Source organism: Procambarus clarkii, chromosome 50 (genome assembly GCF_040958095.1).
Source record: "Procambarus clarkii isolate CNS0578487 chromosome 50, FALCON_Pclarkii_2.0, whole genome shotgun sequence".
Taxonomy (NCBI): Eukaryota; Metazoa; Arthropoda; class Malacostraca; order Decapoda; family Cambaridae; genus Procambarus; species Procambarus clarkii.
Genome location: NC_091199.1, coordinates 15,776,102 through 15,791,915, shown reverse-complemented (window position 1 = coordinate 15,791,915; position 15,814 = coordinate 15,776,102). Strand labels below are relative to the sequence as shown.

General features: G+C 46.3%; 2 protein-coding genes across 2 annotated transcripts in view; one reads left to right on the top strand and one right to left on the bottom strand.

The window, feature by feature from the left end:
* Nucleotides 1–12,655, bottom strand: part of LOC123772615 (uncharacterized) — a 71,506-nt gene extending 58,851 nt beyond the window's left edge. Inside the window, exons 1-2 of the mRNA XM_069303598.1 lie at nt 12,550–12,655; nt 3,365–3,444 (exon numbers count right to left, since the gene is read on the bottom strand). Coding sequence (XP_069159699.1) covers nt 3,365–3,410 — 46 coding nt within the window. The 5' untranslated portion in view covers nt 3,411–3,444; nt 12,550–12,655. The remainder of the gene's footprint in view (nt 1–3,364; nt 3,445–12,549) is intronic.
* LOC138351661 (uncharacterized) lies at nt 3,983–14,669 on the top strand. The gene is made up of 3 exons (XM_069303674.1): nt 3,983–4,017; nt 4,154–5,372; nt 13,386–14,669. Exons 1-3 carry the CDS (start codon nt 3,983–3,985, stop codon nt 14,667–14,669), a joined length of 2,538 nt encoding a protein of 845 aa, XP_069159775.1.
* Nucleotides 14,670–15,814: the final 1,145 nt, after the last annotated feature.

The window sequence follows — 15,814 nt, the reverse complement described above, 5'->3', positions numbered from 1 at the left end:
TACTGTTTACCTTGATGTGCAGGCTGGCCTCGGGTGTTGTACTGTTTACCTTGAGGTGCAGGCTGGCCTCGGGCGTTGTACTGTTTACCTTGATGTGCAGGCTGGCCTCGGGTGTTGTACTGTTTACCTTGAGGTGCCGGCTGGCCTCGGGCGTTGTACTGTTTACCTTGAGGTGCTGGCTGGCCTCGGGTGCTGTACTGTTTACTTTGATGTGCTGGCTGGCCTCGGGTGCTGTACTGTTTACCTTGAGGTGCAGGCTGGCCTCGGGTGTTGTACTGTTTACCTTGAGGTGCAGGCTGGCCTCGGGCGTTGTACTGTTTACCTTGAGGTGCTGGCTGGCCTCGGGTGCTGTACTGTTTACCTTGAGGTGCAGGCTGGCCTCGGGCGTTGTACTGCTTACCTTGAGGTGCTGGCTGGCCTCGGGTGCTGTACTGTTTACTTTGATGTGCTGGCTGGCCTCGGGTGCTGTACTGTTTACCTTGAGGTGCAGGCTGGCCTCGGGTGTTGTACTGTTTACCTTGAGGTGCTGGCTGGCCTCGGGTGTTGTACTGTTTACCTTGAGGTGCAGGCTGGCCTCGGGTGTTGTACTGTTTACCTTGAGGTGCTGGCTGGCCTCGGGCGTTGTACTGTTTACCTTGAGGTGCTGGCTGGCCTCGGGTGCTGTACTGTTTACCTTGAGGTGCAGGCTGGCCTCGGGCGTTGTACTGTTTACCTTGAGGTGCTGGCTGGCCTCGGGTGCTGTACTGTTTACTTTGATGTGCTGGCTGGCCTCGGGTGTTGTACTGTTTACCTTGAGGTGCTGGCTGGCCTCGGGTGCTGTACTGTTTACCTTGAGGTGCAGGCTGGCCTCGGGTGTTGTACTGTTTACCTTGAGGTGCTGGCTGGCCTCGGGTGTTGTACTGTTTACCTTGAGGTGCAGGCTGGCCTCGGGTGTTGTACTGTTTACCTTGAGGTGCAGGCTGGCCTCGGGTGTTGTACTGTTTACCTTGAAGTGCAGGCTGGCCTCGGGTGTTGTACTGTTTACCTTGAGGTGCTGGCTGGCCTCGGGTGTTGTACTGTTTACCTTGAGGTGCAGGCTGGCCTCGGGTGTTGTACTGTTTACCTTGAGGTGCAGGCTGGCCTCGGGCGTTGTACTGTTTACCTTGAGGTGCTGGCTGGCCTCGGGTGCTGTACTGTTTACCTTGAGGTGCAGGCTGGCCTCGGGCGTTGTACTGTTTACCTTGAGGTGCTGGCTGGCCTCGGGTGTTGTACTGTTTACCTTGAGGTGCAGGCTGGCCTCGGGTGTTGTACTGTTTACCTTGAGGTGCAGGCTGGCCTCGGGTGCTGTACTGTTTACCTTGAGGTGCAGGCTGGCCTCGGGTGTTGTACTGTTTACCTTGAGGTGCAGACTGGCCTCGGGTGCTGTACTGTTTACCTTGAGGTGCTGGCTGGCCTCGGGTGCTGTACTGTTTACCTTGAGGTGCTGGCTGGCCTCGGGTGTTGTACTGTTTACCTTGAGGTGCAGGCTGGCCTCGGGTGTTGTACTGTTTACCTTGAAGTGCAGGCTGGCCTCGGGTGCTGTACTGTTTACCTTGAGGTGCAGGCTGGCCTCGGGTGTTGTACTGTTTACCTTGAGGTGCAGGCTGGCCTCGGGTGTTGTACTGTTTACCTTGAATTACTGGCTGGCCTCGGGTGTTGTACTGTTTACCTTGAGGTGCAGGCTGGCCTCGGGTGCTGTACTGTTTACCTTGAATTACTGGCTGGCCTCAGGCGTTGTACTGTTTACCTTGAGGTGCAGGCTGGCCTCGGGTGTTGTACTGTTTACCTTGAGGTGCAGGCTGGCCTCGGGTGTTGTACTGTTTACCTTGAGGTGCAGGCTGGCCTCGGGTACTGTACTGTTTACCTTGAGGTGCAGGCTGGCCTCGAGTGCTGTACTGTTTACCTTGAGGTGCTGGCTGGCCTCGGGTGCTGTACTGTTTACCTTGAGGTGCAGGCTGGCCTCGGGTGCTGTACTGTTTATCTTGAGGTGCTGGCTGGCCTCGGGTGCTGTACTGTTTACCTTGAGGTGCAGGCTGGCCTCGAGTGCTGTACTGTTTACCTTGAGGTGCTGGCTGGCCTCGAGTGCTGTACTGTTTACCTTGAGGTGCAGGCTGGCCTCGGGTGCTGTACTGTTTATCTTGAGGTGCAGGCTGGCCTCGGGTGCTGTACTGTTTACCTTGAGGTGCTGGCTGGCCTCGGGTGCTGTACTGTTTATCTTGAGGTGCAGGCTGGCCTCGGGTGCTGTACTGTTTATCTTGAGGTGCAGGCTGGCCTCGAGTGCTGAACTGTTTACCTTGAGGTGCTGGCTGGCCTCGGGTGCTGTACTGTTTATCTTGAGGTGCAGGCTGGCCTCGGGTGCTGTACTGTTTATCTTGAGGTTCTGGCTGGCCTCGGGTGTTGTACTGTTTACCTTGAGGTGCTGGCTGGCCTCGGGTGTTGTACTGTTTACCTTGAGGTGCAGGCTGGCCTCGGGTGCTGTACTGTTTACCTTGAGGTGCTGGCTGGCCTCGGGTGTTGTACTGTTTACCTTGAGGTGCTGGCTGGCCTCGGGTGCTGTACTGTTTACCTTGAGGTGCTGGCTGGCCTCGGGTGCTGTACTGTTTACCTTGAGGTGCAGGCTGGCCTCGGGTGCTGTACTGTTTACCTTGAGGTGCTGGCTGGCCTCGGGTGCTGTACTGTTTACCTTGATGTGCAGGCTGGCCTCGGGTGCTGTACTGTTTACCTTGAGGTGCAGGCTGGCCTCGGGTGCTGTACTGTTTACCTTGAGGTGCAGGCTGGCCTCGGGTGCTGTACTGTTTACCTTGAGGTGCAGGCTGGCCTCGGGTGCTGTACTGTTTACCTTGAGGTGCTGGCTGGCCTCGGGTGCTGTACTGTTTACCTTTAGGTGCAGGCTGGCCTCGGGTGCTGTACTGTTTACCTTGAGGTGCTGGCTGGCCTCGGGTGCTGTACTGTTTACCTTGAGGTGCTGGCTGGCCTCGGGTGTTGTACTGTTTACCTTGAGGTGCTGGCTGGCCTCGGGTGTTGTACTGTTTACCTTGAGGTGCAGGCTGGCCTCGGGTGCTGTACTGTTTACCTTGAGGTGCAGGCTGGCCTCGGGTGTTGTACTGTTTACCTTGAGGTGCTGGCTGGCCTCGGGTGTTGTACTGTTTACCTTGAGGTGCAGGCTGGCCTCGGGTGCTGTACTGTTTACCTTGAGGTGCTGGCTGGCCTCGGGTGTTGTACTGTTTACCTTGAGGTGCTGGCTGGCCTCGGGTGCTGTACTGTTTACCTTGAGGTGCTGGCTGGCCTCGGGTGCTGTACTGTTTACCTTGAGCTGCAGGCTGGCCTCGGGTGCTGAACTGTTTACCTTGAGGTGCAGGTAACGGCGGCGAACATTCCCTCTTGGTCGACATATTTCTTGTCCTGGTTAGATCCTCCTTCTCGGTCCTGTTGGAACAGGAAAGTTTAGGATCACGACGGTGTCACCTGGCTGTGGTCATAGTGTCACCTGGCTGTGGTCACGGTGTCACCTGGCTGTGGTCATAGTGTCACCTGGCTGTGGTCACAGTGTCACCTGGCTGTGGTCACGGTGTCACCTGGCTGTGGTCACAGTGTCACCTGGCTGTGGTCACGGTGTCACCTGGCTGTGGTCACAGTGTCACCTGGCTGTGGTCACAGTGTCACCTGGCTGTGGTCACAGTGTCACCTGGCTGTGGTCACAGTGTCACCTGGCTGTGGTCACTGTGTCACCTGGCTGTGGTCACAGTGTCACCTGGCTGTGGTCACAGTGCCACCTGGCTGTGGTCACGGTGTCACCTGGCTGTGGTCACGGTGTCACCTGGCTGTGGTCACGGTGTCACCTGGCTGTGGTCACGGTGTCACCTGTCTGTGGTCACGGTGTCACCTGGCTGTGGTCACGGTGTCACCTGTCTGTGGTCACGGTGTCACCTGGCTGTGGTCACGGTGTCACCTGTCTGTGGTCACGATGGAGCGTAGTACTGTGCTGGAATGTACTACTGTGTTGGTGTGTACTACTGTGTTTTTGTGCACTACTGTGCTGGTATATACTACTGTGCTGGTGTGTACTAGTGTGCTGCGGTGTACTACTGTGCTGGTGTGCACTACTGAATTTGTGTGTACTACTGTGCTGGAATAGTCAACAGTTAAACACCAGTGTAACTGTTGGCTATGCCAGTAACACAAGTGTAACTGTTGACTATGCCAGTAACACAAGTGTAACTGTTGGCTATGCCAGTAACACCAGTGTAACTGTTGGCTATGCCAGTAACACCAGTGTAACTGTTGGCTATGCCAGTAACACAAGTGTAACTGTTGGCTATGCCAGTAACACCAGTGTAACTGTTGGCTATGCCAGCAACACAAGTGTAACTGTTGGCTATGCCAGTAACACAAGTGTAACTGTTGGCTATGCCGGTAACACAAGTGTAACTGTTGGCCATGCCAGTAACACAAGTGTAACTGTTGGCTATGCCAGTAACACAAGTGTAACTGTTGGCTATGCCAGTAACACAAGCGTAACTGTTGGCTATGCCGGTAACACAAGTGTAACTGTTGGCTATGCCAGTAACACAAGTGTAACTGTTGACTATGCCAGTAACACAAGTGTAACTGTTGGCTATGCCAGTAACACAAGTGTAACTGTTGGCTATGCCAGTAACACAAGTGTAACTGTTGGCTATGCCAGTAACACAAGTGTAACTGTTGACTATGCCAGTAACACAAGTGTAACTGTTGGCTATGCCAGTAACACAAGTGTAACTGTTGACTATGCCAGTAACACAAGTGTAACTGTTGGCTATGCCAGTAACACAAGTGTAACTGTTGGCTATGCCAGTAACACAAGTGTAACTGTTGGCTATGCCGGTAACACAAGTGTAACTGTTGGCTATGCCAGTAACACAAGTGTAACTGTTGACTATGCCAGTAACACAAGTGTAACTGTTGGCTATGCCGGTAACACAAGTGTAACTGTTGGCTATGCCAGTAACACAAGTGTAACTGTTGGCTATGCCGGTAACACAAGTGTAACTGTTGGCTATGCCAGTAACACAAGTGTAACTGTTGACTATGCCAGTAACACAAGTGTAACTGTTGGCTATGCCAGTAACACAAGTGTAACTGTTGGCTATGCCAGTAACACAAGTGTAACTGTTGGCTATGCCGGTAACACAAGTGTAACTGTTGGCTATGCCGGTAACACAAGTGTAACTGTTGGCTATGCCAGTAACACAAGTGTAACTGTTGGCTATGCCGGTAACACAAGTGTAACTGTTGACTATGCCAGTAACACCAGTGTAAGTGTTGACTATGCCAGTAACACCAGTGTAACTGTTGACTATGCCAGTAACACCAGTGTAAGTGTTGGCTATGCCAGTAACACCAGTGTAACTGTTGACTATGCCAGTAACACAAGTGTAACTGTTGGCTATGCCAGTAACACAAGTGTAACTGTTGGCTATGCCAGTAACACAAGTGTAACTGTTGGCTATGCCAGTAACACAAGTGTAACTGTTGGCTATGCCAGTAACACAAGTGTAACTGTTGGCTATGCCAGTAACACAAGTGTAACTGTTGGCTATGCCAGTAACACAAGTGTAACTGTTGGCTATGCCAGTAACACAAGTGTAATTGTTGGCTATGCCAGTAACACAAGTGTAACTGTTGGCTATGCCAGTAACACAAGTGTAACTGTTGGCTATGCCAGTAACACAAGTGTAACTGTTGGCTATGCCAGTAACACAAGTGTAACTGTTGGCTATGCCAGTAACACAAGTGTAACTGTTGGCTATGCCAGTAACACAAGTGTAACTGTTGGCTATGCCAGTAACACAAGTGTAACTGTTGGCTATGCCAGTAACACAAGTGTAACTGTTGGCTATGCCAGTAACACAAGTGTAACTGTTGGCTATGCCAGTAACACAAGTGTAACTGTTGACTATGCCAGTAACACAAGTGTAACTGTTGACTATGCCAGTAACACAAGTGTAACTGTTGACTATGCCAGTAACACAAGTGTAACTGTTGACTATGCCAGTAACACAAGTGTAACTGTTGGCTATGCCAGTAACACAAGTGTAACTGTTGGCTAAGCCAGTAACACAAGTGTAACTGTTGACTATGCCAGTAACACAAGTGTAACTGTTGGCTATGCCAGTAACACAAGTGTAACTGTTGGCTAAGCCAGTAACACCAGTGTAACTGTTGGCTATGCCAGTAACACAAGTGTAACTGTTGACTATGCCAGTAACACAAGTGTAACTGTTGACTATGCCAGTAACACAAGTGTAACTGTTGACTATGCCAGTAACACAAGTGTAACTGTTGGCTAAGTCAGTAACACAAGTGTAACTGTTGGCTATGCCAGTAACAGTCAAGATTAGTACATCTGTCGACTGTTGAATTACCTGGACCTTCCTCCTCTTATAACTGTCTGTAAATAACTTACAGTCAAGCTGTAACGTAACTTATACTGACATTTTATTCATGTCAGGACCCCTTCCTGGACCCCTTGTTAAGCTCATGGTAGATCCCAGTACTGGCAGTTACAGTACTGGCAGTTACAGTACTGGCAGTTACAGTACTGGCAGTTACAGTACTGGCAGTTACAGTACTGGCAGTTACAGTACTGGTAGTTACAGTACTGGTAGTTACAGTACTGGCAGTTACAGTACTGGCAGTTACAGTACTGGTAGTTACAGTACTGGCAGTTACAGTACTGGCAGTTACAGTACTGGTAGTTACAGTACTGGCAGTTACAGTACTGGCAGTTACAGTACTGGCAGTTACAGTACTGGCAGTTACAGTACTGGTAGTTACAGTACTGGCAGTTACAGTACTGGCAGTTACAGTACTGGTAGTTACAGTACTGGCAGTTACAGTACTGGCAGTTACAGTACTGGCAGTTACAGTACTGGCAGTTACAGTACTGGTGGTTACAGTACTGGCAGTTACAGTACTGGCAGTTACAGTACTGGCAGTTACAGTACTGGCAGTTACAGTACTGGCAGTTACAGTACTGGCAGTTACAGTACTGACAGTTGCAGTACTGGTAGTTACAGTACTGGTAGTTACAGTACTGGTAGTTACAGTACTGGTAGTTACAGTACTGACAGTTGCAGTACTGGTAGTTACAGTACTGGTAGTTCCAGTACTGGTAGTTACAGTACTGACAGTTACAGTACTGGCAGTTACAGTACTGGCAGTTACAGTACTGACAGTTGCAGTACTGGTAGTTACAGTACTGACAGTTACAGTACTGACAGTTGCAGTACTGGTAGTTGCACTACTGGCAGTTACAGTACTGACAGTTACAGTACTGGCAGTTACAGTACTGGCAGTTACAGTACTGGTAGTTACAGTACTGGCAGTTACAGTACTGGTAGTTACAGTACTGGTAGTTACAGTACTGGTAGTTGCAGTACTGGCAGTTGCAGTACTGGCAGTTACAGTACTGGTAGTTACAGTACTGGTAGTTGCAGTACTGGTAGTTACAGTACTGGTAGTTACAGTACTGGTAGTTGCAGTACTGGTAGTTGCAGTACTGGCAGTTACAGTACTGGTAGTTACAGTACTGGTAGTTGCAGTACTGGTAGTTACAGTACTGGCAGTTACAGTACTGGTAGTTACAGTACTGGTAGTTACAGTACTGGTAGTTGCAGTACTGGTAGTTGCAGTACTGGTAGTTACAGTACTGGTAGTTACAGTACTGGTAGTTGCAGTACTGGTAGTTACAGTACTGACAGTTACAGTACTGGTAGTTACAGTACTGGTAGTTGCAGTACTGGTAGTTACAGTACTGACAGTTACAGTACTGGTAGTTACAGTACTGACAGTTACAGTACTGGTAGTTACAGTACTGGTAGTTGCAGTACTGGTAGTTACAGTACTGGTAGTTACAGTACTGGTAGTTACAGTACTGACAGTTACAGTACTGGTAGTTACAGTACTGGTAGTTACAGTACTGGTAGTTGCAGTACTGGTAGTTGCAGTACTGGTAGTTACAGTACTGGCAGTTACAGTACTGACAGTTACAGTACTGGTAGTTACAGTACTGGTAGTTACAGTACTGGTAGTTACAGTACTGGTAGTTGCAGTACTGGTAGTTACAGTACTGGTAGTTACAGTACTGGTAGTTACAGTACTGACAGTTACAGTACTGCTAGTTACAGTACTGGTAGTTACAGTACTGACAGTTACAGTACTGGTAGTTACAGTACTGGTAGTTACAGTACTGGTAGTTACAGTACTGGTAGTTACAGTACTGGTAGTTACAGTACTGACAGTTACAGTACTGGTAGTTACAGTACTGGTAGTTACAGTACTGGTAGTTACAGTACTGGTAGTTACAGTACTGGTAGTTACAGTACTGGTAGTTGCAGTACTGGTAGTTACAGTACTGGTAGTTACAGTACTGGTAGTTACAGTACTGACAGTTACAGTACTGGTAGTTACAGTACTGGTAGTTACAGTACTGACAGTTACAGTACTGGTAGTTACAGTACTGGTAGTTACAGTACTGGTAGTTGCAGTACTGGTAGTTACAGTACTGGTAGTTACAGTACTGGTAGTTACAGTACTGACAGTTACAGTACTGGTAGTTACAGTACTGGTAGTTACAGTACTGGTAGTTGCAGTACTGGTAGTTACAGTACTGGTAGTTACAGTACTGGTAGTTACAGTACTGACAGTTACAGTACTGGTAGTTACAGTACTGGTAGTTACAGTACTGGTAGTTATAGTACTGGTAGTTATAGTACTGGTAGTTGCAGTACTGGTAGTTACAGTACTGGTAGTTACAGTACTGGTAGTTACAGTACTGACAGTTACAGTACTGGTAGTTACAGTACTGGTAGTTACAGTACTGACAGTTACAGTACTGGTAGTTACAGTACTGGTAGTTACAGTACTGGTAGTTGCAGTACTGGTAGTTACAGTACTGGTAGTTACAGTACTGGTAGTTACAGTACTGACAGTTACAGTACTGGTAGTTACAGTACTGGTAGTTACAGTACTGGTAGTTACAGTACTGGTAGTTGCAGTACTGGTAGTTGCAGTACTGGTAGTTACAGTACTGACAGTTACAGTACTGACAGTTACAGTACTGGTAGTTACAGTACTGGTAGTTGCAGTACTGGTAGTTACAGTACTGACAGTTACAGTACTGACAGTTACAGGACTGGTAGTTGCAGTACTGGTAGTTACAGTACTGGTAGTTACAGTACTGGTAGTTGCAGTACTGGTAGTTACAGTACTGGTAGTTACAGTACTGGTAGTTACAGTACTGGTAGTTACAGTACTGACAGTTACAGTACTGGTAGTTGCAGTACTGGTAGTTACAGTACTGGTAGTTACAGTACTGGTAGTTGCAGTACTGGTAGTTACAGTACTGGTAGTTACAGTACTGGTAGTTACAGTACTGGTAGTTACAGTACTGGTAGTTACAGTACTGGTAGTTACAGTACTGGTAGTTGCAGTACTGGTAGTTACAGTACTGGTAGTTACAGTACTGGTAGTTACAGTACTGACAGTTACAGTACTAGTAGTTACAGTACTGGTAGTTGCAGTACTGGTAGTTGCAGTACTGGTAGTTACAGTACTGGTAGTTACAGTACTGACAGTTACAGTACTAGTAGTTACAGTACTGGTAGTTACAGTACTGGTAGTTACAGTACTGGTAGTTACAGTACTGGTAGTTACAGTACTGGTAGTTGCAGTACTGGCAGTTACAGTACTGGTAGTTACAGTACTGGTAGTTACAGTACTGGTAGTTGCAGTACTGGCAGTTACAGTACTGGCAGTTACAGTACTGGCAGTTACAGTACTGGTAGTTACAGTACTGGCAGTTACAGTACTGGCAGTTACAGTACTGGCAGTTACAGTACTGGTAGTTACAGTAATGGCAGTTACAGTACTGGTAGTTACAGTACTGGCTACTGTACAGTACTGCAACTACCAGTACTGTAACTACCAGTACTGTAACTACCAGTACTGTAACTACCAGTGCTGTAACTGCCAGTACTGGTAGTTGCAGTACTGGTAGTTACAGTACTGGTAGTTACAGTACTGGTAGTTACAGTACTGGTAGTTACAGTACTGGTAGTTGCAGTACTGGTAGTTGCAGTACTGGTAGTTACAGTACTGGTAGTTACAGTACTGACAGTTACAGTACTAGTAGTTACAGTACTGACAGTTACAGTACTAGTAGTTACAGTACTGGTAGTTACAGTACTGGTAGTTGCAGTACTGGTAGTTACAGTACTGGTAGTTACAGTACTGACAGTTACAGTACTAGTAGTTACAGTACTGGTAGTTACAGTACTGGTAGTTACAGTACTGGTAGTTACAGTACTGGTAGTTACAGTACTGGTAGTTGCAGTACTGGCAGTTACAGTACTGGTAGTTACAGTACTGGCAGTTACAGTACTGGTAGTTACAGTACTGGTAGTTACAGTACTGGTAGTTACAGTACTGGTAGTTACAGTACTGGTAGTTGCAGTACTGGCAGTTACAGGACTGGCAGTTACAGTACTGGCAGTTACAGTACTGGTAGTTACAGTACTGGCAGTTACAGTACTGGCAGTTACAGTACTGGCAGTTACAGTACTGGCAGTTACAGTACTGGTAGTTACAGTACTGGCAGTTACAGTACTGGTAGTTACAGTACTGGCTACTGTACAGTACTGCAACTACCAGTACTGTAACTACCAGTACTGTAACTACCAGTACTGTAACTACCAGTACTGTAACTGCCAGTACTGGTAGTTGCAGTACTGGTAGTTACAGTACTGGTAGTTACAGTACTGGTAGTTACAGTACTGGCAGTTACAGTATTGTAGTTACAGTACTGGTAGTTACAGTACTGGTAGTTACAGTTCTGGTAGTTACAGTACTGCTAGTTGCAGTACTGGTAGTTGCAGTACTGGTAGTTACAGTACTGGCAGTTACAGTACTGGTAGTTACAGTACTGGTAGTTACAGTACTGGTAGTTACAGTACTGGTAGTTGCAGTACTGGCAGTTACAGTACTGGCAGTTACAGTACTGGCAGTTACAGTACTGGTAGTTACAGTACTGGTAGTTACAGTACTGGTAGTTACAGTACTGGTAGTTGTAATGCTACCACTCACAGGACAAATATGTGGACGCACAGGACTAGTATGTAGGCTCACAGTATGAGTATGTAGGCTCACAGTATGAGTATGTAGACTCACAGTATGAGTATGTAGGCTCACAGTATGAGTATGTAGGCTCACAGTATGAGTATGTAGACTCACAGTATGAGTATGTAGGCTCACAGTGTGAGTATGTAGGCTCACAGTATGAGTATGTAGGCTCACAGTATGAGTATGTAGACTCACAGTATGAGTATGTAGGCTCACAGTATGAGTATGTAGGCTCACAGTATGAGTATGTAGACTCACAGTATGAGTATGTAGACTAGCTCACAGTATGAGTATGTAGGCTCACAGTATGAGTATGTAGGCTCACAGTATGAGTATGTCGGCTCACAGTATGAGTATGTAGACTCACAGTATGAGTATGTAGGCTTACCGTATGAATATGTAGACTCACAGTATGAGTATGTAGGCTCACAGTATGAGTATGTAGACTCACAGTATGAGTATGTAGGCTCACAGTATGAGTATGTAGGCTCACAGTATGAGTATGTAGACTCACAGTATGAGTATGTAGGCTTACCGTATGAATATGTAGGCTCACAGTATGAGTATGTAGGCTCACAGTATGAGTATGTAGGCTCACAGTATGAGTATGTAGGCTCACAGTATGAGTATGTAGACTAGCTCACAGTATGAGTATGTAGGCTCACAGTATGAGTATGTCGGCTCACAGTATGAGTATGTAGACTCACAGTATGAGTATGTAGGCTTACCGTATGAATATGTAGACTCACAGTATGAGTATGTAGGCTCACAGTATGAGTATGTAGGCTCACAGTATGAGTATGTAGGCTTACCGTATGAATATGTAGACTCACAGTATGAGTATGTAGGCTCACAGTATGAGTATGTAGGCTCACAGTATGAGTATGTAGGCTCACAGTATGAGTATGTAGGCTCACAGTATGAGTATGTAGACTCACAGTATGAGTATGTAGGCTTACCGTATGAATGTAGGCTCACAGTATGAGTATGTAGACTCACAGTATGTGTATGTAGGCTCACAGTATGAGTATGTAAGCTCACAGTATGAATATGTAGGCTCATAGTATGAGTTTGTAGACTGACAGCATGAGTATGTAGACTGACAGCATGAGTATGTAGACTGACAGCATGAGTATGTAGACTGACAGCATTAGTATGTAGACTGACAGCATGAGTATGTAGACTGACAGCATGAGTATGTAGACTGACAGCATGAGTATGTAGACTGACAGCATGAGTATGTAGACTGACAGCATTAGTATGTAGACTGATAGCATGAGTATGTAGACTGACAGGACGAGTATGTAGACTCAGAGTATGAGGATGGGTGCACAATGGGTGCCATCAACATGCAACGTTGTGAAGAATTACCTTGAGAGAGTAGTTGAAGGTCCACCCGAGAGGTCGAGGAGTCTAGTGGTGTGCAGCGGCTTCTACTGGCGACTGTCATCACCCCGGCGACCTCCTCCTGCAGGATGTCTTTATCTTGGAAATACCATCTCTCTCCCTCTTGATCTTCCCCCCCCCCTCTCTCTCTCTCTCTCTCACCCTACCCCTCTCTCTCTCTCTCTTGATCTCCCCCTCTCTCTCTCTCTCTCTCTCTCTCTCTCTCTCTCTCTCTCTCTTAATCTCCCCCCCCTCTCATTCTCTCTCTCTCACCCTACCCTTCTCTGTCTCTGTCTCTCTCTCTCTCTCTCTCTCTCTCTCTCTCTCTCTCTCTTAATCTTCCCCACCCACCCTCTCTCTCTCTCTCTCTCTCTCTTAATCTTCCCCACCCACCCTCTCTCTCTCTCTCTCACCCTACCTCTCTCTCTCTCTCTCTCTCTCTCTCTCTCTCTCTCTCTCTCTCTCTTAATCTTCCCCACCCACCCTCTCTCTCTCTCTCTCTCACCCTACCTCCCTCTCTCTCTCTCTCTCTCTCTCTCTCTCTCTCTCTCTCTCTCTCTCTCTCACCCTACCCCTCTCTCTCTATCTCTCTCTCTCTCTCTCTTTTATATTTATTCTATTCTATTCAAATTTAAAAAAAAATATTCAAATGTATTTTTATTAAAAATAAATAAACAATAAATAAATTCATAAAAATACTTGGATAATAGACAAAACTCATGATGTAAGAACGTTACAAATTCTTGAATACATTCACAAACAAGCAGAACCATCCTCCATAATCATACAATAACGGAACTATTCACTCTACCCGCCATGAGAGTATTAACGGAACTATTCACTCTACCCGCCATGAGAGTATTAACGGAACTATTCACTCTACCCGCCATGAGAGTATTAACGGAACTATTCACTCTACCCGCCATGAGAGTATTAACGGAACTATTCACTCTACCCGCCATGAGAGTATTAACGGAACTATTCACTCTACCCGCCATGAGAGTATTAACGGAACTATTCACTCTACCCGCCATGAGAGTATTAACGGAACTATTCACTCTACCCGCCATGAGAGTATTAACGGAACTATTCACTCTACCCGCCATGAGAGTATTAACGGAACTATTCACTCTACCCGCCATGAGAGTATTAACGGAACTATTCACTCTACCCGCCATGAGAGTATTAACGGAACTATTCACTCTACCCGCCATGAGAGTATTAACGGAACTATTCACTCTACCCGCCATGAGAGTATTAACGGAACTATTCACTCTACCCGCCATGAGAGTATTAACGGAACTATTCACTCTACCCGCCATGAGAGTATTAACGGAACTATTCACTCTACCCGCCATGAGAGTATTAACGGAACTATTCACTCTACCCGCCATGAGAGTATTAACGGAACTATTCACTCTACCCGCCATGAGAGTATTAACGGAACTATTCACTCTACCCGCCATGAGAGTATTAACGGAACTATTCACTCTACCCGCCATGAGAGTATTAACGGAACTATTCACTCTACCCGCCATGAGAGTATTAACGGAACTATTCACTCTACCCGCCATGAGAGTATTAACGGAACTATTCACTCTACCCGCCATGAGAGTATTAACGGAACTATTCACTCTACCCGCCATGAGAGTATTAACGGAACTATTCACTCTACCCGCCATGAGAGTATTAACGGAACTATTCACTCTACCCGCCATGAGAGTATTAACGGAACTATTCACTCTACCCGCCATGAGAGTATTAACGGAACTATTCACTCTACCCGCCATGAGAGTATTGACGGAACTATTCACTCTACCCGCCATGAGAGTATTGACGGAACTATTCACTCTACCCGCCATGAGAGTATTAACGGAACTATTCACTCTACCCGCCATGAGAGTATTAACGGAACTATTCACTCTACCCGCCATGAGAGTATTAACGGAACTATTCACTCTACCCGCCATGAGAGTATTAACGGAACTATTCACTCTACCCGCCATGAGAGTATTAACGGAACTATTCACTCTACCCGCCATGAGAGTATTAACGGAACTATTCACTCTACCCGCCATGAGAGTATTAACGGAACTATTCACTAATAGTGGAAATGGCCCCCAAGTACCGGCCGTTTTGCTTTTATCGACGGCCGGTACTTGGGGGTCTGTGTTTTTCGTTACCCCGATGAGATTTCTGATATGCACCGTAATCATAGACATTTTTGTCGGTACTTGGGGCGTGTGTTTTTTGTTACAAATGCCGGCGGCCGGTACTTGGGGCGTGTGTTTTTCGTTACTCCCCGTTGAGTGATTGCTCGTCTCCAGGTCCTTAGCATTTAGCTCAAGGGGATTAAAAGGCCGCCTCTGGTTGCACCTAAATTTCGTTAGCTCCGTGACCCTGAAAAGGCACGTTCAAGGGAATTAAAAAGCCAGTCTATGGCCCCAGGTGTTATCCGTTACCTCGGCGACCAGCCAACCCGTTCTCGCAAATTCGTAAAGTCAATATTGACTTATTAACTACGTGCATAGGTGATATACTAAACATAATAGATACCCTTAAAAAGATTCATAGAAAACACCGACCTTACCTAACCTTGTTAGTATCTTAAGATAAGCATCTTATTGCTTCGTAATTACAATTATTACTTAACCTATACCTATTATAGGTTAGGTAATAATTGTAATTACAAAGCAATAAGATGCTTATCTTAACATACTAAGTAGGTTAGGTAAGGTCGGTGTTTTCTATGAATCTTTTTAAGGGTATCTATTATGTTAAGTATGTCACCTATGCACATATTTAATAAGTCAATATTGACTTATTAAATTTGCGAGAACGGGTTGCAACAGCACAGGTGCATTCATCTTCACCCATAATGCCCCGTTTTCCTTAATGATGTAATTTCCATGCTGTTTCCCATTTTCAAAGATATTTTTCTAGCTAAGATTGTATATTGAACATAAGAAATGAAATTGCAGATGGCCTTTTGCAGGATCTCCTATTTACTTTCAATCAATGTTAACAAAAACATCAACTAGCGCTATTAGATGAACTGCAGCAGGTCTATTCCCTATTAATATTCCCTTTCAATAATAATAATAATAACACTACATTAATATTCAAAAGGACCAATTTGTCGCCCTTACTTATCTGGAAGCTTTAAATTTATAGTGTCTGGTCAGGGATCGTTTACTGACCATAGGGATGGATGAAATCCACTGTCTCCCATTCGTATGAAACAAAGGGG

Coding starts and splice junctions, on each gene's coding strand:
- LOC138351661 (XM_069303674.1), top strand. CDS start 3,983: ATGGAGCGTAGTACTGTGCTGGAATGTACTACTGT. Junction 4,018..4,153: donor GTGCTGGAATGTACTACTGT/GTTGGTGTGTAC, acceptor GTGCTGGAATAG/TCAACAGTTAAACACCAGTG. Junction 5,373..13,385: donor ACTATGCCAGTAACACCAGT/GTAAGTGTTGGC, acceptor ACCCGCCATGAG/AGTATTAACGGAACTATTCA.